At 41.5% G+C, this 21337-nt stretch overlaps 1 protein-coding gene across 2 annotated transcripts; it reads left to right on the top strand.

Moving 5' to 3' along the window:
- Positions 1–4984: 4984 nt before the first annotated feature.
- Positions 4985–21195, top strand: ptk2bb (protein tyrosine kinase 2 beta, b). Of its 2 annotated transcripts, XM_062411295.1 has the most exons (31): positions 4985–5114; positions 10101–10336; positions 10687–10865; positions 10956–11043; positions 11531–11610; positions 11853–11915; positions 12058–12112; positions 12214–12354; positions 12476–12550; positions 12959–13060; positions 13353–13470; positions 13597–13633; positions 13841–13869; positions 14005–14049; positions 14142–14239; positions 14806–14887; positions 14983–15083; positions 15327–15442; positions 15753–15853; positions 16020–16109; positions 16766–16970; positions 17365–17473; positions 17605–17664; positions 17755–17877; positions 18011–18163; positions 18404–18439; positions 19047–19071; positions 19195–19229; positions 19461–19595; positions 19694–19774; positions 20259–21195. In XM_062411295.1, exons 2-31 carry the CDS (start codon positions 10139–10141, stop codon positions 20472–20474), a joined length of 2976 nt encoding a protein of 991 aa, XP_062267279.1. In that variant the 5' UTR covers positions 4985–5114; positions 10101–10138; the 3' UTR covers positions 20475–21195. The 2 variants fall into 2 exon arrangements, with proteins under 2 accessions (XP_062267279.1, XP_062267278.1); XM_062411294.1 differs by having other exon boundaries at positions 18011–18439.
- The last annotated feature ends 142 nt before the right edge of the window (positions 21196–21337 follow it).

Raw genomic sequence — 21337 nt, 5'->3', positions numbered from 1 at the left:
GGGTCTCTATTCAGAGCAGCTCTTTAGGAAGCACGTGGGACACTCCTGTGCATTTTAACTTGTTTGCTAAAACCTGTAAAGTGGGGGGGGCCCCTGCTGCTCCTCGCCTCCATTGTGATGCAGGCCAGGTTTATAATCCACTCCTGGCCGGGGCCACTTCACACCTCGGTGAGTGCTGCCGACTCCTGCTGAGTTTGGAAGGGATTCAGGGACCACTCCTTTACACCACACACACACACACGCACACACACAGACCCACACACCTGCTACCCAAACCAAATAACCACCCCCCCACCCCACCCCATTCCTCCTCCGGCGCTCTGGACTCCGAGTTCTTTGTCTCGCAGGTGTCCGTCCCACAAGTCAAAAGGTGAACAAACAGAGAAACGTCCATTACTCACCGCAGTGATGTCAACAGCATTTTGACCCCGGAGGTTAACGGTGGGAGAATGTGGACTTAATGACCATCGAGGGAAAGATAAATATTTCGGACATTATTAGCGAGACAGATGGTACGTTCAAGGATTTCTCGATGGAGGTGGGTGGGGGTGTGAGCTGTAACATCAAAGCATCCGTTCAGGGTGGGGTTGCGTTGGGTGGGATGTTTGGACGGGGGGGGGGGGGGGGGCGTCATCGGAGCTTTTATTACACCTCATCCCTCATAAAAGAAAAAACACTAAAAATAGGTCCAAAACGATTCAACCCCAAAAATGTCTCCTGCCGGTTCAGCAGTAATATTTGCTCTCAGTGAAGGTAACAAGGTCACATGATCTGGGCTAAAGCGTCACATTGGAAGAATCGACATTAATCAAAGCTCACGGATATTTGAAAAATACACATTTCATACTTCAGCGTTAATTATAATAATTGGTGTTATGAATCCTCTTGTGGACAGGGAAGGAACTGCTGTTATAGAACACTAACAGGGCAGGTATAGAAATCAAACCACTGTAGCATGACCATGACTGTGGGAATCTACACTTTGTAATCAAGTATATTTATTCAAGTACCACGCTTGTGTACAATTCTAGATGCTTGACTTGAGTATTTCCATTTTATGTGACTTTATAATTCCATCTCACTACATTTTCAAGGGAATATGACAATATTTAGTTACAATAACTTTGACAGTATGATATTATTCTAATGCTGCTTTAACATTTATAAATTAGATAAAATACTAATACAATATATTTTTCTTATTAAAAAAAGAATATTTATTAATCCTACTTTCAAACTGTGAGCCCACAACTTAAGTTTATTCCTCCGTGCCACCGCTCTCCAATGCCAAAAACTATTAAAAAGTCATACCTGTTAGTCATCATTGGCAGGTTTCAGTGCAGTATTAAGAAATTTGCCAATTTTTTTGTTTGTAGCGGTGATTATAGATAGGTAGTGTGTGAGTGTTCAAAGTCTCTTTGTGGTTAATTGTGTCTCTGTGATGAGATTTTTGTCATTTTTTCATTTTGCATCTCTTTATGTTAATCCTTGTGGCTGCTTTGATTCTGTCTGTATTTTGAGTCTCTGGATTCATTTATGTATCTTTGAAGCCACTTTGTGCGTCTTTATGGTCATTTTGCATTTATGTTTAGTGGGTTTGTCTCTCTTTGTACACAGTTTGTGTCACGTTTTGGTATTTGTGGATCTTTTCATGGTCATTTGCATCTTTTTGCAGAAGCTTTGTGTCTCTTTGTGTTTTTTTGTTGTCATTTTGAGTCTCTCTCTTAAGTCTTTATAGGTGTTTTGTGAATCTAAGTGGTGGTTTGGTGTCTCTTAATGGTCATTTTGTCTCTTTTTGGTCATTATGCATCTCTGTCAAGTTTTTTCCCCCCTCTTTATGGTTGTTTTGCATATTTAAGTGGCTATTTTCTGTCTTTTTATGATCATTTGGGATCTTTCAGTAGTTGTTTTGTCTCCTTGTGGTAATTTCTTGTCTCTTTATGTTTCGTTTTTTTATTAGCAGTGATTATAGATAGGTAGTGTGTGAGTGTTCAAAGTCTCTTTGTGGTTAATTGTGTCTCTGTGATGAGATCTTTGTCATTTTTTCATTTTGCATCTCTTTATGTTAATCATTGTGGCTGCTTTGATTCTGTTTGTATTTTGAGTCTCTGGATTCATTTATGTATCTTTGAAGCCACTTTGTGCGTCTTTATGGTCATTTTGCATCTCTGTTTAGTGGGTTTGTCTCTCTTTGTGAACAGTTTGTGTCACTTTTTGGTATTTGTGGATCTTTTCATGGTCATTTGCATCTGTTTGCAGAAGCTTTGTGTCTCTTTGTGTTTTTTTGTTGTCATTTTGAGTCTCTCTCTTAAGTCTTTATAGGTGTTTTGTGAATCTAAGTGGTGGTTTGGTGTCTCTTAATGGTCATTTTGTCTCTTTTTGGTCATTATGCATCTCTGTCAAGTTTTTTCCCCCCTCTTTATGGTTGTTTTGCATATTTAAGTGCAAAACAACCATTGGGATCTTTCAGTAGTTGTTTTGTCTCCTTGTGGTAATTTCTTGTCTCTTTATGTTTCGTTTTTTACATCCCTTTGTTGTTACTTTGTGTGTCTGTGTTGACAGTTTGTGTCACTTTGTGGATTGTGTTTATCTCTTTATGGTAATTTGAATCACAATTTTTTTGAGCCATCATATGGTTGTTTTCTTCTCTCTTTATAGTCGTTTTGCATCTTTTTGCAGCTGCATTTTGAGTCTCTCCATGTATTTCACGTCTCTTTAGGGTTTTTTGGTGTCTCTTTGTGGTTTTATTTTGTCTATTTATGATCATTTTGCATCTTTTTATAATTGTTTTGTGTCTCTTTAGGGTCATTTTGCTTCTGTTTGAGTGTCTGTGATGGTGTATATTCTCTTTGTAGCTCTTTTGAGTCTCTTTGACGTTGATAGTGTCTCCTAGTGATTTGATTTAGTCTCTTTATGGTCATTTTACGTCTGTTTGTAGTTGTTTCTTGTCTATTTGTGGTCGTTTTGCACCTCTTTGTAATTGTTTTGTGTCTCTTTGTGGTCGTTATGTCTCTGTGTGAGTGCTTGTGGTTGTTTTGAATTGTCTTTGTAGCTGTTGTGAGTTCTTTGAAGTAATTTGTCTCTTAGTAGTTGATTGATGAACTTTCAAGCGAGAAGCAGTTATTCAAAACAGAGGCCCCCCCACCTCAAACACACCCTGGGATTGTACCTAGTACGGCCCCTCATTTTCATTAGACTTAAAGTTAATATGTTACCACCAGCATTAAGTTATAATCTGTCTTTACAATCATCTTTAAATAAGTGTGTATGTGTACAAGATAAATACATTTCTAGACTTTGGAAGACTTTGATTTCTTGTCCCTTGCTGCAGCATCCAGTACTGCTGTGTATGGCAGAGAGTTTGGCATAGCTGTGTGGAACAGTGGCAGCTGTCGTGAGGTTCAAGTCTGGGTCAGAACAAGTCCAAACCACACCCTCCATCCAGCGAACCACAGCAGTCAGTGTCAAGGGCAAGAATCCACAACAGGTGCCCGTCAAGCTGGGATTTGTGCACATTCAGACGGTAGCAGGCACAGGCGTGCCAAGCTTTCGCTGTCGCAACGGTTTCACTCTTCACTGGTGATCATTAACACTGACTTTTTCAGACCCCAACCTCACACCCCCCCGATGTTCCCCTTCACTTGTGCCCACGCTGGGTGCCACCTCCTCCCTGTGCGGAGCTGTGTCAGTATCCAGCAGCAGAACCTCGGGGCTCACAGCTGGCTGTGTGACACATGCTCGTACAAAGTGCTCTCCTCTCTGGGGAGTCGGAGGTGTTGAGGGAAAAGTATTGGCGATGTGATGGCAGTGAGAAGCAAAGAGCCAAATATATGACTTTAGTTATTCTTGTCATCATGTCATTGTGGGCGTATAGTGTGATGATAGAATGAGAAACGTTCAAGCATTACAAGGATGTTCACTTCTGTTTCTCCTTGACATTAACAATTTTTTTTCCTGACAGTTTATGTTTTACGGTGATCCTGAAGTAAAACTTAATATTTGTTCATGTTCATCATAAATCTTAACTTACCGAGCAAATAGGCTTAATCATTCAGAGAGTACTTCTTCAGTGTGGTGCTGTTAAAAGGATAATACACAAAATGCACAGTATTTCAATTCACTGTCAACAAAAATAAGTTACAAAATAATACATAGATGCATAGTCAAAGATATCTATTTCTAACTGTAAACTTGGATACATCTATTTATTGGTTTATTTCTTATCAAATAAGAAGGGTTGCTGTAGGAGGTTGTTGCTGGACTTTGTACCACGGGCCAGTGTCCTGTCCCTAATCATCCACTGCACCCACCTACTGTCCCTTATTTTATGTTGTGCTCTTTTTTCTTAATCTCTGCCATGTGTCTACAATAATAAAAACAATAAACATCTGTCTATTGATGCACTTGCCATCTGCCATAGAGAACTGTATCTCATCAGTGTTTTTTAAATGTTTGTTGGTATTGAAAAAAAAAGAAGTACTATATTTTACATCCATGACTCATATATATAAATACTATACATGAATGTACGTGGAATGTATAAGTTGAACACAGTTTGGCCCTTTTGGCCTTTACAGCCAATGAATCCATCTAGGTTGTATTTTAGCTTGTAGCGTCCCCTGCTGTTCAAATTGTGCAATTACACCCCTACAGCGGCCCCACTTTTGAGTGAGGACGACCGGTCAGATGACAACTTTTCGGCATTTTCTGTTGTTGTGAAGTTAAAGTTGACAGACGGAAATTTTAATTCCAACATTGAAAGTCATACTTCGAGTATTCTGTGTTTCTTTGATTCAAAGCAGTTTTATATATTTAGATATTTACCACAACGTCTCATAAACATTCACGCGTCTTAGAGAGACCACAAACACAACATGCAAACCTCTCTATTATAAACACATGGAGTGGGCCCGTCCTCCGCCTCGTTCTGAGGCTATGGGGCTGGTGCAATAAGGAAGTGGGCTCACCTTCCTGCAGCAGACTGCAGAGGTGAGGGAGTGGCCATCACCTGCCGCACTCTTTCCCAACCTGAGACACTGTGAGGCCCGCTCTCCTCGTGTGGAATAACACTTTCTGTCAGGCTGTACACCTTGGAGGAATCCAGCTACAATCAGGTAAGAGCCCATAATGTGTTAAGTTGTATGTTTATTCCAGTGTAGAGGGTTTTATTCTGGGGTGAGGTGAGGTTGAGATGACTTACTGAATCTCACAAGTAGCTGCTGAAGGCCCAGATTTATAAAACAATCATGAAACAAGCTGAAACGAGCTGAAACTTCCAGATTCTTCCATACTTTGCTTTGACTCATCATAAAAAACACGTATTTCTCATTCTTTCTCTCGTGTGGTTGTTTGCGGGACAGTGCAGGATTTGAAACTTGGCTCTGCAGCTTGAATAGTTATTCATTATTATTATTCTCCCCTCGCTGTAATGACTAGATTTGTAAGAGCACAGTGTGAAGCCCTTTCTCACAGAGAGAGAGAGATAGAGAGGAGCTCTGCTCACTATCACAGCATGTCTGTGCAGGTGAGACAGCAACCAGCCACATTCCAGTGCCTTGGGTCATGCCGTTGCTCTATGCAAGCCCCTCAGCACAGCACTGTGTGGAGAGGGAATGTGTCAATGTCTGCCTGTGTTGACAAGCACCCAGGCATAATCTATAGCATAAGTTTAGTCTTTTTTAAAAAGGGGTGAACTTGTCCTTTCCCCTTGTCCGATGATGCATCAATAATGTCATTAGTCAGAGACACCATGTGATGATACTGTCAGGTAGTGCGTGTCCCGACAAAGACAGTGTCTCTTACAATGCACCACTGAGCAGTTTGTTAAAAAAAGAGCAGAGACGGTTGAACATGTGTAAGATAAATCATAGTCCCTGAACATGATCCATGTATTAGTCTCTGGGAAATCAGGGAAAATGTTGAACAACGACCAATCTCACATTGTTTAAGAAAGTGAAATATTCATCTCTGGACCCCGCCCCCTGATCTGGATCCCTGACCACATCCTTCCTGCAAGTTTGGTGATAATCCGTCTAGTCGTTTTTTGTGTAATCCTGCTAACCATCCGACAAAGGAACGTAACTTCCTAGGTGAACAATCTGGATTGAAATCAGTTTTTATCGGGTGAGACATCAAACCATAGAAAACGTTCCTGTTTCTAAATGTTTTCAAGTATTGTTTTCATTTCTGCAAACTCTGCTCAACTCAGAACTTTGTAAATGGACTGAATCCCATAAGCCACGTTGTATTAGTTGCAATATATTTTGCAATCAAGAACAATGGTGTAAAGCATGCGTTCGTTTTTTGTAAATTGATCAAAACAAAGAACAAACTAGAAAAGGCAAACCAGAGAGTTCACACCTCCTCCCGGGCCCAACAGTCCACTTATGGAACCACAGATTCAGAATCTTTATGAAGATCTGCACCAAATTACACACACTCATAAACACAGTCCCCTAAACATGTCAGATTATTTTTCATCAAGATCCATGTATTACTCTGTATCCTTCCACCAAGTTTCTGTCCAGTACTATTTGTGTAATCCTGCTTAAAAACACTGGGATGTACAGTATTACTCCACAACACGGTGTATTGTGAAATGACTCCAGTGTTTCTGTGCAGCCTCCCTTCAGCTCTCTCAGGTGCAGCCTTGTTGTGGCCTCTCCACCGGCTCCTGTGGAATTTCATTCCCATTTGTCACAATCTCTACCCCCCCCCCCCACCCCACCCCCCCCCCCCCCACCCCCAGTCAGTCTCAGTCGTTCCCCCCCGGACGCAGCACCTGCAGACACGGCGCCTCTTGAGGTTGGACGTGTAGAATAAAGGCGGGAGTCACTTTTTTTTCACTTTAGGTAAATGTTTGAGTTCTGAATATTCCTTTTGTTGTGGCTGAGCACTGAGGGAGTTTGCTCGCTCTGCCTCGGCCACTGATTGTGATAAAAAAAAAAATCTCCCTCGGGAACAGTTGTTTCCATAACAAATCAAGTGCCAGCATGACAGTGCAGAAGAAAGGACTTCACGTCTGTCAGTGATTTTAATTTGGAGGCTTTTTTGTGTCCTCGTCTTGTCTCGGCGTCTGAGATTTGTTTACTTTTTCTTTCCTTCTTGTCAAGACAGTCCTGTCTCTGCGGAGAGCTGCACGGGCTTGTCCGACAAAATTACAGCACTAGCAACGACTTGATTTACTTGAACAAGCTCAGCAGCTTTTTCCACCACATGAAATGATCACATTCAAAACACAAGCACCTGTTCCGGCTGTTGTTTGAATCGTGTTCTTTGACAATCGCTGCACTTTTCCTGACAAAGCCCTTTTTAATTATACTAAAAAAAAATTCACCAAACTCCTCAAACATTACAAGTGTAAAGTAAACACAAGCAGCGAGGAGAGAACTTAAAGTATTCAAACTGAAATTACAATTGATGCATTATGATTTTTGTTGATAAACAGTTGCTAATATTCTAACATAACAGTTGCAAATACATCTTCTCTCAATCGACTAACTGATAGACCCGTTAACTCTGAAACCAATATTCAGACTATTGTCCTTATTGGGAAAAAAAACAACATTCAGATTATGACGTTAACATGAGTTGCTATGAGAATATTCCATTCATGTTGACATGATTCAGAGCAAAGTGTGATTGTAACTCAGTTAACTTGTTTACATGCGTTGTCAAACATCTGGTAACTGTTGTTACGTCGATGTTGCAAGATGTTGTGAAAATGCGATATGAGACTTTATAAATGTCTACATAACGTGACTGAGGTTGGAATACTCCCTGTGTCTTTAACAGGTTAAGGTAATCTGTTTTATGTAATCTGTTTTAGATGGCACTCTGATTATTGCCTTAATCTTGTTAATATTGGAATATTGGCGTCCATGTAAACGTGTAGTAGGAGCAGATAACGTGCAGCACTTGCCTCCATATTGAGATTTACCATCTATGTCCCATTGTTCTGTATTTTGGTGTTTAAGTGTTAAAAACTAAAACTAGACCAACAAAGTCTCACGTGCTTGTTGCCCTGAACCAGACGAGAGGTTGAAGACACGACTTTACACCACATCCTATTGTGTCATTCATCACTTTCGACTTTTTCTTTCATTCTCCTCCTCTTTTTCTGTCTTGCAACATTTCCCTTAGAGATGTACAAAACCGTCTGCCAAGCGCTGTGTTTATGTCGCCGTGTTGTTTCTACCACTTTAGTCCAGGAATGTGTTTGTATGTGGGAGTCCGTAAATCCACGTTAATCTCGAACTTCCCCCTCTGCCTCCTCAAGCACCTCTGTCAGGCCTCCCACACCCAGATGATGGTGCAACATGCCGACCGGGCTGCACGCTCATCTTCTCTCTCTTTTCCTTTCTCACCATTCTCACACACACACACACACATAACCAGACGCGGCCCTGCTGGGGAATTCATGGCCTCAGGCTAACAAAACACAGCGGAAAGCCCGGAGAGAAACCAGCACAGCTCAGCTCCCTCGCAGCGGACTAACAGGGCTGAGATTCGTTTAGGAGGACAAACATGTTGTGACAGTTTGACTGCCGGACGCTGCTGTGAGGTGGGTAACTGGGAGAAATCGCTTGATTCCCGGCTAGGTGTGCAGTCGAGGTAGTTTCTTCTCTCCTCTGTTTGCTGAGTCAACATCTCGCCGGGGTTTTTGATTGACAGAACAGAAACTAACACGAGCACAGCAGAGTGAGAATTACTGTATTTATGGGTTTGGAGGTTGAGAGCAGCTTCTGTGACTTTTAGTTTGATGGGTCGGTTTGTGATCAGTCATCGAGTTCTGTAAGTGTGTTTACAGGTTTTTCAGCTTCTTCCCCTTTCTTGAAAACAGCTGTTTACAGGTGTGCAGTTGTTGCTGTGATGTGTTCAGCTGCAGTTTGAGTATTTCCATTAGATTTATCTGATTTCATATCATGTTTGGTTAAACCTGAGTGGCCGGAGCACGATAGCCTGTTGATGGGATGTATTTCTTGAAAGGAGCAATTTTCCATTTTACTGTTTGTACAGTGAAAATGTTGCCGGAGCTTGCATCTGGTACAGAGACTGGGAACAAAGGGAAACAAACTGACTGACAAACAGTATTTTGTTAAGTTCACCCCTGACAAGAACTAATGTGTAAAGAGTGGCTCACTGCACCAACAAAAACTACGTCAAACGCCATCAAACTACAAATTTGCACTTACATTTTAGTACATACTAATGAAATGAGATGGGCAGTATTAAATTGTGAATGTTACAGGTGTCAGTTGGTGGAAATCATAGATGACATGACAGCTCCCTTAAATCTAATCGATCATTTCCGTCATTTCAGGTTGTTCTTATCACACTGATGTATGTTTGAGGGCTATATTCTTCTGGGTCATTTGGTTTTATATTACATTTTTTGAATAAGCTTATATTGACAGCTCTTAGATGATTGGAATTGATGGATCTTCTCATCTAACTCTTGGCAAAAAAGCGAGTATGAGTATTTCCCAAAATATTAAATTATTTCTAAATTAAACACAGAATCCCCACATACATTCAAAGTTATTTTTAACTCCCTCCTATATGTAAGATAAATCAACGCGATTTGCCCAAAGGCTCAGAGCAAAGACACTATGTGTTTGTTAGTCATCACCCTGTCATTCATTGTTTTTCTGTTTCTGGTGTCGTCTCGGATTACTACATTTTGCTGTCCTTGGTTTCCTGTAGTTTCCCACAGACCATGACTCCCACGTTGTGTTTTCAGCATGAATTCAACAACTTAATGGATAACCAGAAACGTATTGATGATTTTAAAATGTTCCACGACCCTTGATTCAGACGATACAAGTCTCTACACTAGTACTGTCACAGTTTTGTTGTAGGAAGCACACAGGCCCTCACTTGAAATCACGGTTGGGAAAGAATGTAATCGGCCGATCTTGGAATCAAAGGATGTGAGTCACGGACGCCGCATGGCACCAGATCACAGCACGAATGTGAGTGTAGTACTTCGTGCAGCAGGTCCCAGAACAGTGTGTGCTCTGGTGTCGTGTGATCTCAAGCCTTCATTTGATATTCACCTCACGTCTAAATTCAAATTGTTTTCCTTTGTCTGTATTAAGGATGTTGTGGGCATGATGGTGACAACCCAACCGTGACAATGTACGAGGTGATGTCCGGCGACACCCTGGCCTGGAAGGTGCTCAGTCCCAGGCAAAGCACCGTCGAGCCCAGCCCCGAGTCGCTCATCACGGGGGGCGGAGGACCCATCAAGATCCTCAAAGTTTGCTTCTGCACCAACAACAACCTGGGCAAGAACTTCAAGCTGGTGAAATGTGACAGCTCCTGGCAAGTCAGGGTGAGAGAGATTTGTAACATGTGGGGAAGGGAGTCCAACGTGTCAGAAGACTGTGATGAAGAGGGAAACTTTAGTTTGTCTTAGATCATTTTGATAACAAATCAAAGATGATCCGAAAGTTTCGAGGCATGTGGTGTTTTTAAACCTCAGCTGGAGATGATGTTTTTTTTGGCTTTAATAAAATGTACAAAAGTTGATAAATCCCTTTTTTTAAATGTACAAATAAACATATTATCTCATACAGAGTAAGCAATAGCCCTCACACTCCTACTCATTAAATCAGAGCAAGCGTCCAACATAAAGTATTATATCTGGCATGGGGGAATAACAATCCATGGTTTGTCGTTCAGGCGATCATTCGTTCGATTCTGGTGAGCGGGCGTCTGGGGCCCAACATCACTCACACAGCTTGTTACGGCCTCCTGCTGAAACACTTGAAGTCTGAGGAGCTTCACTGGCTGCATCCTGACCTGACCGTTGGGGAAGTAGAGCAGCGCTACGAGAGCAATCATGCGGAGGCAGAGTGGAGGTACGCATGTGTATTCCTCCACAATACATTTTTTCATGATCCAAACAATGTGTGACATTAAAGCGTTGCGTGTTTTCTTCTTGAATACAGGTATGACCTTCGAATCAGATACGTTCCTGTTAATTTCCTGGAAAAATTACAAGATGAGAGATCTACTTTGATGTTTTTTTACCAACAGGTAACAAACTACACTGTATGTCCTCTGTTAATGTTTGGGCTGGTTTAGATCAATGGAAATGTGAGCAATAGTCTCTGTTCAGCAGCGGGAAGACATTTTCCTTGTCTGGTGTTGTGTTGACAAAGTGTGAGTTTGTGTAGGTGACGCTCCTTTGGTTTCAAATGAATCTGTATAATAATGTAAAACCCTCAGCGCCATACTTACTCATGATAGTGAGTCTGTGCAGTAACGATAATGGTCCCGTCCGTACCAATAGCCAGTCAGTCTCAGCTGTCAATCATTTATCACTTATTTGACGTGTATTTTACATTTTTAGTTTGTTCCATGTCCCATCCACTAACATGGAGCAGGAGGGATCTATACGAAGTATCAAGTTTATACAAACTTTGTTTGATGTTATTGTCTCCATTGTATTATGATTTATTGGATATTTAATATTACTGGACTATATATTTTTTTCTGAATTCTCTGTTTAACTCTCTAACAGGTGCGTAGTGACTATATGCAGAATCATGCCAGTAAAGTCAGTGATGGGATGGCTCTGCAGCTCGGCTGTTTGGAGATCAGGTGAGTCCCTGCATTCCTCTCTGCATTCCTTTGCTCTTACAGGTTAAACTTTGCACTGCCATTTGTTTGAGCCTGAGGGGGAGGTGCTAGAGTTGGGTGGATTCATAGTATATTGAATGATTTTGGAAAGATGTAGACGAGATGATATTCAGATTCTTCATCTGTAGTAGAAGATTTTAAATTAATTTAATGTTGAGGATGCACAATCAATCTCACATGCTTTGTTTGACTCTTTTTTACAGGAGGTTCTATAAAGACATGAATGCAAAAGGTCTAGAAAAGAAGTCAAACTTTGAGCTGCTGGAGTAAGTTTTTGTTCTTGTAACTCTGTAACAAGTCTTAATCGAACGATGTTTAAATACAAATTCAAACTCTGAGCGTTAAAGACATAATGACATTATGGCAATATTTATCTTTTATTTTTTGGGTTTGTTTTTGCAAATGAAGAAAAGAAGTGGGCCTGGACCTGTTCTTTCCTCAACAGCTGATTAACAGCATGAAGGTGAACTTTTCTGAACCTTTAATGAAGTATAACCGACCAGACTAATTCTGTTTCGTCCTCTACAAATTATAACAAGTCCAAATATCTATGTTGCGATCCAGCCAAAGCAGCTACGGAAGCTTATCCAGCAAACGTTCCAGCAGTTTGCGACCCTCAAGGAGGACGACTGCGTGGTCAAGTTTTTTGAGACCCTCAAAGAATTTGTCAGCTACGACGAAGAGGTCTTCCCATGTGAACTAGTGGTGAGAGACAACATGATTTCAGGGTGTTGTGTCCTTTCTGGTCCCGCCTCACGTCCAAGTCCACCTGGACACGGACATACCACAGGGTGCTCGGCCCTAAATCGATCTCATTTATCAACAGCAAGGTTGGAGCCTGTCGGTGGAGCTGGTCGTCGGTGGGAGAGGAATTCGCCAGCGCACACAGAAGGACTCAGCGGTAAGCACGGTGAAGATTTAGGTATTTCCTGTGAGAGCGCTTTGACCTTTAATAATACCTCATCTATTTAGCGGATCTATTAAGAACTAAGCTAGTGCCAGCAACCAGCTAGCTTAGCATAGCTTTAAACAGAGTGGGGGGAAAGCTAGCCTGGCTTTTCCCGGGACAAGATGGCGGCAATCGTATCTGGGATGTTTTGGCTTCATCTCTTGATAGTGGGAGAAAGTGGAGATGCACCGTCCATTTTTATATAAAGCTTATGATCTAAAAATATTTAGCAAAAAAACTAGTTCAATTCTCTAGTTAAAATCCAACAGTAGAATCATTGTATATCTCAAACAACTATAATTCCATTTAGCTTCATTTACCAGATTGAACATATTCCATTTCTTGTCTCTTGTGCTGTAGGCCGTGTTTCTTGCCGACTTCAAACAGATCAAGTCGGTGCAATGTTTACCTCAGGGCGACGGCAAAGCTCTCCTGAACTTCAACATAGAGGGGGCCAGACAGGTGAGTGCCACAGCCATTACATTACATTACATGTCATTTAGCTGACGCTTTTATCCAAAGCGACTTACATTTTTAGAACACTCATCATTTTATGAGGGGCCATCTAGGGGTTCAGTATCTTGCCAAGGACACTTAGGCATGCAGATGGGATAGAGTGGGATTCGAACCAGCAGCCTTCTTGTTGCAGAGCACCCGCTCTATCCCAAAGGCCACGCTCTCCCCGCCACAGGATCATACATCATTACTCAATATTCCTTTGTCCTCCATGCCCTCTGTTTCCTCTTCCTGATAGCGTCTATCGATCAACGTGGCCACGGTCCCTATGGCAGAGAACATGATTGACCTTATTGATGGGTACTGCCGATTGGAGAATGACACAGATGAAACTGTTATCTCCCGACCAGGAAAAGGTGAGCACATCTCAGCTCTGTCCTTTTACGGTGTCTTAAGACAACTGTGACTAAGATTGTTGGTACTTTGACTATAGACATGTATAATTTAAAGCTAACTTTACAATGTCATTACTAATTTCCTAGAGGCTAATGCAGATCCACTGCCGGAGATTCCTACAGGGTGAGTGGATTGCGGCTGTTTTAAAACTTCAGATGATTGGTGCCCTCTCCCAGTCCAAGCTCTGCTCATTCCCATTGGTTGTAAAATGAACTGAAAAGTTACTTATTGATTTTTTAGGGTCTGTTTTATTGAATCATGCTGCATGGAGCTATAACTTGAAAATGTATGACCAGGGCTTTCTATCATTCTGTCTTTTCCGGGGAGCAGCAGAAACAGCACGGCGAGATACAGTATGGGTGAGCTGAGACTTTCTCTATTTTACCAGACATTACACAGTGTTACGATTTTTTTCAACGGTATATAGAGCGAGGCAAAGAAGAATTTACAATCAACACAATATTAAAAGAAAGGTATTTTGTTTGTATTTGCAGGATCGGATATCTACTGTGAGATCCTTGATGAAAGGCCGAAATCAGGTTTGGTGCAATTTTGTTTTCATATCTAATCACGAATAATACAAATAACGAATAAAGTCATGTTTGAGCTTTTGTTAAATCCCGTTCTCTAGTGGTGAAGTATGGGATTGACCGAGATGACATCGTTCTCGGCCGAATTCTCGGTGAGGGTTTTTTCGGGGAAGTCTACGATGGAGTTTACAAGAAGAACGTAAGTGGTTCTTATCCTGAGCTGATTTCAGACATGACATTTCACATATGAAGAACGGAGCAGGAGATAGTCCGGGTCAGATGCATTTACAGCATCATGAAAGTATCTGGATATTTCACGTGAGGTTTGGCGCCTGGGCGGAGCATTCAGGAGTTAGATAGATATATACATGATGTCTAAATTCCATTGCCATACATCGACTTTTATCGTAAATACTTATTTGTTAACATTTTCGTCTGTGTCTTCTACGTGCGTGGCACTTCACTTTCATCCAGAAATATTTGTGTTCTTCCAGTGTAAGAAAAGTTTTAAACTGCCCACTCTCTCGTGATTCACTCTGACATCCTTAAAAGTTCTGTAAAATGTCCGGAGCAGCTGACTCTATCGTTTGCATACTTACACACGGCCCCTCTGGAAAACGTCTGGACTTCAGTGCATGCCTGAAAGCAGCTCAGTTGAGACTTTATTCACTTACCAACAGGCTCAGGTGTTTACTCTGTGCTGTTTGCCTCTCATTGATTTCCATTAGTTGAAGGACTGTGTCTTTTTGTCGGTTGGTCTAACAGAATGTAGAGAGGATCAATGTTGCAGTGAAAACCTGCAAAGACTGTACGCCTGACGTGATGGAGAAGTTCATGAGCGAAGCAGGTGATGAAGTGAAGTAGAATACACCCGAATGACAGTTGTCATGTTATTAAAGGAGCTTCTACAATAACACATGCTCCATCTTATGTAATTGTCAGTAATAATGAAGAGCCTGGAACATCCTCACATCGTCAAACTGATCGGGATCATCGAGGAGGATCCCGTGTGGATCGTCATGGAGCTGTATCAGTACGGAGAGGTTAGTGTCGGCCATGATGTTTATTTTATTCAGTCTTAAAGGAATTGATTTGTTAAAGATGCATGAACAAGACTCTGAAATCTCCTGCCATCTCAACAGGAAGCATGAGTCGTGTGTGATATTGGTGCAGTTAACTTCTATTTGCATGAGAGAGAGATTCAGTGAGATTGAGCCGCTGTACGTCTGAGCCGATGAAGACCAAATTAAAGTCCCGCCCTAACCCGAACGTTGACTCTGTTGCAGCTGGGAAACTACCTGACCCAGAACGAGAAGACGCTGACCAACATGACCCTGGTGCTGTTCAGTCTGCAGATCTGCAAAGCCCTGGTCTACCTCTCCGGGGTCAACGTGGTTCACAGGTGAGAGAATATGTTCTATCTCTGTTCAGGGACACTGTCATTACCTTCTATTTATAGTAGATAAATTACATACCTTTTGACAGTTTTACAGTTATAGATTTGTCACTAATTATATAAATGAAAGTCTTGTGTTGCTGCTATAAGAATGGGATTTATTAGAAACTGTTCAATACTATTCACACTGATTTAAAATATGTTCTTTAAATCATTTTAATCCTGAAATCTGGTCACAAGTCTTGTATTTACCATGAGATTCTGGAGAATATTAGTTGCCAAAGACTTAATAGAATTTGACCTTTCTGGTTCACAGAGACATTGCAGTCAGGAACGTGTTGGTTGCCAGTCAAGCCTGTGTGAAGCTCGGAGACTTTGGTCTGTCGAGGTACATCGAGGAGCAGGAATATTACAAAGGTAACCGAGATTTTTATAGTTTTTAACACAATTCACAAGTATTTCAGAGAGAAATATGTCATACCATATGTTATACTACATTATACTACTAATCCTATCTGTGTGCACACAATTCCTTATGTGTTTATTTTCGGTCAAAGAAAAACTTCTCCCATTTCGTTTGCAGCGTCTGTCACTCGGTTGCCCATCAAGTGGATGGCTCCAGAGTCCATCAACTTCAGACGCTTCACCACAGCCAGTGATGTCTGGATGTTTGGTGAGCGCACACATCCCCACACACACACAAAAAGACACACACACACACACACACACACACACACACACACACACTCACAGGGCAAAAGACAGGTGGCTCCAAAACCAAGCCCTTTATGATTTTATGACATGGCAATAATAACTTGAACTGATATCACAACTGAAAATAGATCCTGGGTGAGCAGACAACCCGAACAGCCTCACTGGTCTTCACTAAATTAAAGATAAAGGTGATGTTCTCGCTATGAACGATGCAAATGTACATGTTATAAAAACATATATAAAGGATTCATTAGTTCCCTTTGGTGAGGGTTAGAATCCATTTTGTTTTAGAACAATACTAAACAAATAATAGAGAGAATAATTACCAGATAAATCAATAATGAAAATAACTATTTGCCACCCCTGTTTGTTTACAACTCCATCACCAATAGCACAGACACAAACGCACTGAGGCTGAAATGCCTCATTATGTATTTATGGATAAAAGACTTCATCACCAAACAGAACTTCACACTGCTGGTTTGTCTTTCCCAACTGGCTGATTTACATCTCAATTGGTTCAAACTTGCCTCTGTAGTCCTGTCACAGAGTTTGATGACTGAATTTATCTCAAAGCATCTGGTGGTTTGTGTGTGTCTGTGTGTTCCGCTGCAGCCGTGTGTGTGTGGGAAGTAATGAGTCGCGGGCATCAGCCGTTTTTCTGGCTGGAGAACAGAGACGTGATCAACCAACTGGAGCAGGGCATCAGGCTGCCCAAACCGGAGAACTGCCCCCCGGCCCTCTACTCCCTCATGACCCGCTGCTGGTCCTACGACCCCAGCGAGAGACCCACCTTCACCGATCTGGTCGTCAAGATCAGGTTTGTCTGTGGTCGGGCTAACAAAGTGACTGAGTGCATGGAAATGAGGCCCAGATGTTGAAGGTAGTTGGTTTCAATGAAGTCGGGTCAAAGTGTGATTCTATGATTCGCTCTTTCAATTTTCTCCTCATTGACGTGTGAAGGAATAACCAAAAGCACACTTTAAACTTTAAGTACAGTGGCCCTGAGAGCCCAACACAATTTGAATTTTGGAAAACAGCCAAATAGACAAACGTGTTGTAAAATTAATGATGAGGTTTTCTTAATTATCTTGTGTTTTGTCCCGATGATAGTGTTTCATTAAGTTGCAGTGCATTGAGCTGGCAATGTGACCTGGTAAACGGCACATCAGGTGTGTTCCTGTTGCTCTGAACCGTTTTCTCTGATCCTTCAGCGACGTCCACAAGATGGAGAAGGAGCAGGAAGTGGAGAGAGAGAGGGACCGAGCGCGCTCAACAAAATGTTTTGACCCCAAGATCACGATAAATGAGCCTCCACCCAAGGTACGGATCAGTGCCCAAGCCAGCCACTGTGTTAATAATGTCTTTATTTATACAGCACTTTTCTTAACAACATTATAAAGAGCTTAACAAGAAGAAATACAACTCACAATTAAAAAATTGTTTTGCTTTAGCCTACGAGAATGAAACCAACGCGGTTCGGGAACACGCTCAGTATCGGGCTGCACATTCAGGTACGTCAGCAAACGCAAGAAACTTCCGAAGATGATAGTTTCCTCCAAGATGACTTTCTTTAAGAAGACGATGTGTGTTTATCCGTGCAGCTGAATGAGGCTTTGTGTGCCAGCTCACCTGATCTGGCGAGTCCGTGTGAATATCAGTCCCCCATCGATTCCACCAACATGCTGACCCTGCCGGCCCGGTCCCCCCGCCGCCGCAGCATGGGGGTAAGAAAAACGGCGAAGCTTCTGTTTGTGTGTCCAATTTCCAACCTGTTCTAATGAAGATAACCCTAAAGCACCACCTTCAATTAGTAGAAGCTCTTGCCCCTGTGACATTTCCTCGATCCCCTCATTACAGGAGAACGAGTTTCCCCGGGTGGAACCAAACAGCCGGGAGGACGCCCAGCGCCTGTGGCAGAGGGAGAAGAGGCACATGCAGGACACCCTCCGGCAGCAGAAAGCGCAGATGATGGAGGATGAAATGTGGCTGCAGCAGGAAGAGAAACTCCTGGTGGGAAACAGAGCATCCTTAACTTTTGTCAAGCCCCTCTCTGTGTCTCTGTACCGCCCCGCTCCAGAAATCAACGTGGCCCCAGAGGCTGCGCTGATCACGGTGTCGTTGAACGATACCGACCTGCTCGTTCCCTCCCGACACCCCGCTAGTTTTGAATTTAATGTCACTCTGATAACAGTTCCACAGAGAAGGTCCACGTCCATAATCTGTAAAATGAACCTGCCTGTTCTTTTGCAGGACCCCATGGGACCAGATGATTCCTACGAGCCAGAGGTAGGTGTCTGTGCGACACGTACTGTGATTTCAATGATATTAAAGGAAAAATACTTTTATATAAGAAATATTAATACTGATATTTAAGTTAGAATTTTAGTACCTTGCTACTACTTGTCTTTTTGGAATGTCTTTGGTGGCATATCCCTCTTATTTATTCCCAGTGACCAGGTGCACATATTTTCACTGTAACAATGAATTTAGAAAACACTTAGAATATAACTTCTGCAAGAAACAACAGTAAAGTAAACCTAATCATTTAAAGTGGAAACCAAGCAGTGAAGGTGCAGTGCTGCTGGTAAGTATGGAGGACTGAGACTGCCAACACTTTTCTATTTTGAGGTTGAGGTTGTCAAACCTTGGGCATTCTGGGAAATGTAGGAAACTGCATTTGATACATCAACACACATTAAATTATGAAGACTGTTCCTTTAAGATTTTTTTCCAATATGCTTTTCTCAGGTGGAATCTAAATAAATCGAGAAATAAAGCTGATAGCAAATGAGTTTTTCCGTTATTTACTTGGATTATCTTTTTGCACCATTGTCTATAAATATTGTGACCATTTCTGGTCCTGATGTGATTTTTCTTTGTCTTTTCTTCTTAGTATCATGAAGATGACTCATCGAATGGCAAGTGCTTAAAGAAATTTACAAATAAAATGAATTCTGAAGACAGATTATCTCTGTCTTAATCCTCCTGTCTCTCTTTTCTTTCTCTCCGTCTCTTATAACATTCATCCTTCTGCCTCACAGCTCCTCCAGACAAGCCCCCGCGGCTCACAGCGCAGGTAATTATATCAAACTTCATCATCATAATATCTTTTAATCTCATTGAAAAGACCATTTAATTTGATTAGGTTTGATTTAAAGATAAAAAATAATTTATAATAAAAAATTTTGAGACGTTTAAAAAAAGTCTAATTACCCTTGAGATGACAGTGCATTGATGTCACCTCATCATTATATAACCATATAATAATTGGATGAGTATTTTAATCACTCATTATACCCTTTTCTAGCCTACGCCCACAGCTGAACTGGACCGCTCTGATGACAAAGTGTATAAATCCGTCATGAACGTGGTCAAAGTTGTCGTTCAGCTAAAGAACGACATCACTGAACTGCAGTCAGATGATTACATCACCATGGTCAAGGTACAATTCAGTTTTTGCTTTATTCCTGTAAAGTTTCTCGATTGTTTTATAAGACTCAAACATGTGATTTAATTCTCCTCGTGGATTTCTGCCCTCAGTCTGCAGGGATGGCTTTACGAGATCTGATTCGCAGTGTGGATGACATCCTGCCCACCCTACACAAGTCTATCAGGACCGAGGTAAACTACATCATCTGCTGCTTGTTTGCTCCGTTTACTCATCGCTCTGCTTTTCTGTTTTTCTGTTTGTTTCTCATTCCTCCGTGTTGTTCCCTGTGATTGTATCTGAAACAACAAGTGGCAGGAAACCAAGTCAAACAATAGAAATGCAAAGGATAAAAATTCGCCTTTTAAAGGATCAGGGTGTGGAATGTAGTGACATCTAGTGGTAAAGTGGCATGTTGCAGCCCTCACTTCACCCTCCACTATAGATGTGAAAGGAATTGACCAAATGTTGCAATGAGATAATGCAGAGTTGAAACAACATAACCCCGGTAAAAGTTTCAACAAAACCTTGATATTTATTAACTCATTAACATGAAGATGGTAATTATTCTTATTCTTCAGTATTGTAAAATCTTATATTTGTTTTTTGTGTGTGTCCACTGTAAAACACTGGTGGGAAAAGTGTTGTAAATCCACGGTGTTTCTCCTGTTGCCGCAGATCGAGGGCACCCAGAAGCTGCTGAACAGCGACATGGCGGAGCTGATCAGCAAGATGCGTCTGGCCCAGCAGAACGCCATCACCTCTTTGAAGGACGAGTGTAGGAAACAGCTGCTGGCCGCGGCGCACACGCTGGCTATGGACAGCAAGAACTTGTTGGACGCCGTGGACCAGTCGAGGGTCAGGGCCAACGTAGCCAAGCCAGTGGTCCCCTAGTGGACTGTAAAACCCTCCGGTTAACTCTAAATCAAACTCTCTCTCTCTCGCTTACGAGTCAGACATTTGCACACAGCTGGACATTTCCTTTGTGATGAAATCTGCCTCCTGCAGCCTCTGGTCCCCTCATTCATCATCCTGTAAATGTGTGTTGTTAAATTTGAATGTATAGTGGTAGAACTCGGGCTAACTTTGAGTGTGTATACTGGAATGGGGGATTTATAGGGTAGTCTACAGATATCAGGCGCTGTATTTAGGATACAGTAATTTCTGACAAACTTCCTTTCATGTGAATTATTATCGTTTTTGTCTGGTGAGTCATTGAGGCCTCGGAAATTGAAACATCCTTGTAAATATAAAACGCATCTTCTGAAAAATACTGTAGTTTTTACTGTGAGGGGGGGAAAAATGCATTTCAAGTAAATGATTAAGTCTTTTAAAGCTGTCAATAGTGTGTGAAGAGTAAATATGATAAAAACGAAAAGGTTTGTCAGCTCGATATGTCTTTCAAGTGTCACAATGACTCATCATTTTGAAATTATATATATATATGTAAATTATGATTAAGACTTGAATAAAGAATTGTCAGATGTTTCCAACATTATGATCAACTTGAAAGATCAAGTCTTACCATTATGCCATAGAACATTATCATAAAATATGAAATTCTAGCATATAATTCAAATGATATTAAATAAATATAAGGATTTATACTACTGCACTTCAACGCCTGTTCATTGTTTCAAGTATTTATATCAGAAAGATTTGCATTCATTATCTTTCTGTGCTCATTTGGATCGACTGGGATGAAAATAATTATTAAGAACAGATCAAAACAAACATTACATTTATTAAAAGCACTG

This window comes from Platichthys flesus, chromosome 18 (genome assembly GCF_949316205.1).
Source record: "Platichthys flesus chromosome 18, fPlaFle2.1, whole genome shotgun sequence".
Lineage (NCBI taxonomy): Eukaryota > Metazoa > Chordata > Actinopteri > Pleuronectiformes > Pleuronectidae > Platichthys > Platichthys flesus.
This window is presented reverse-complemented; position numbering and strand designations above follow the sequence as displayed.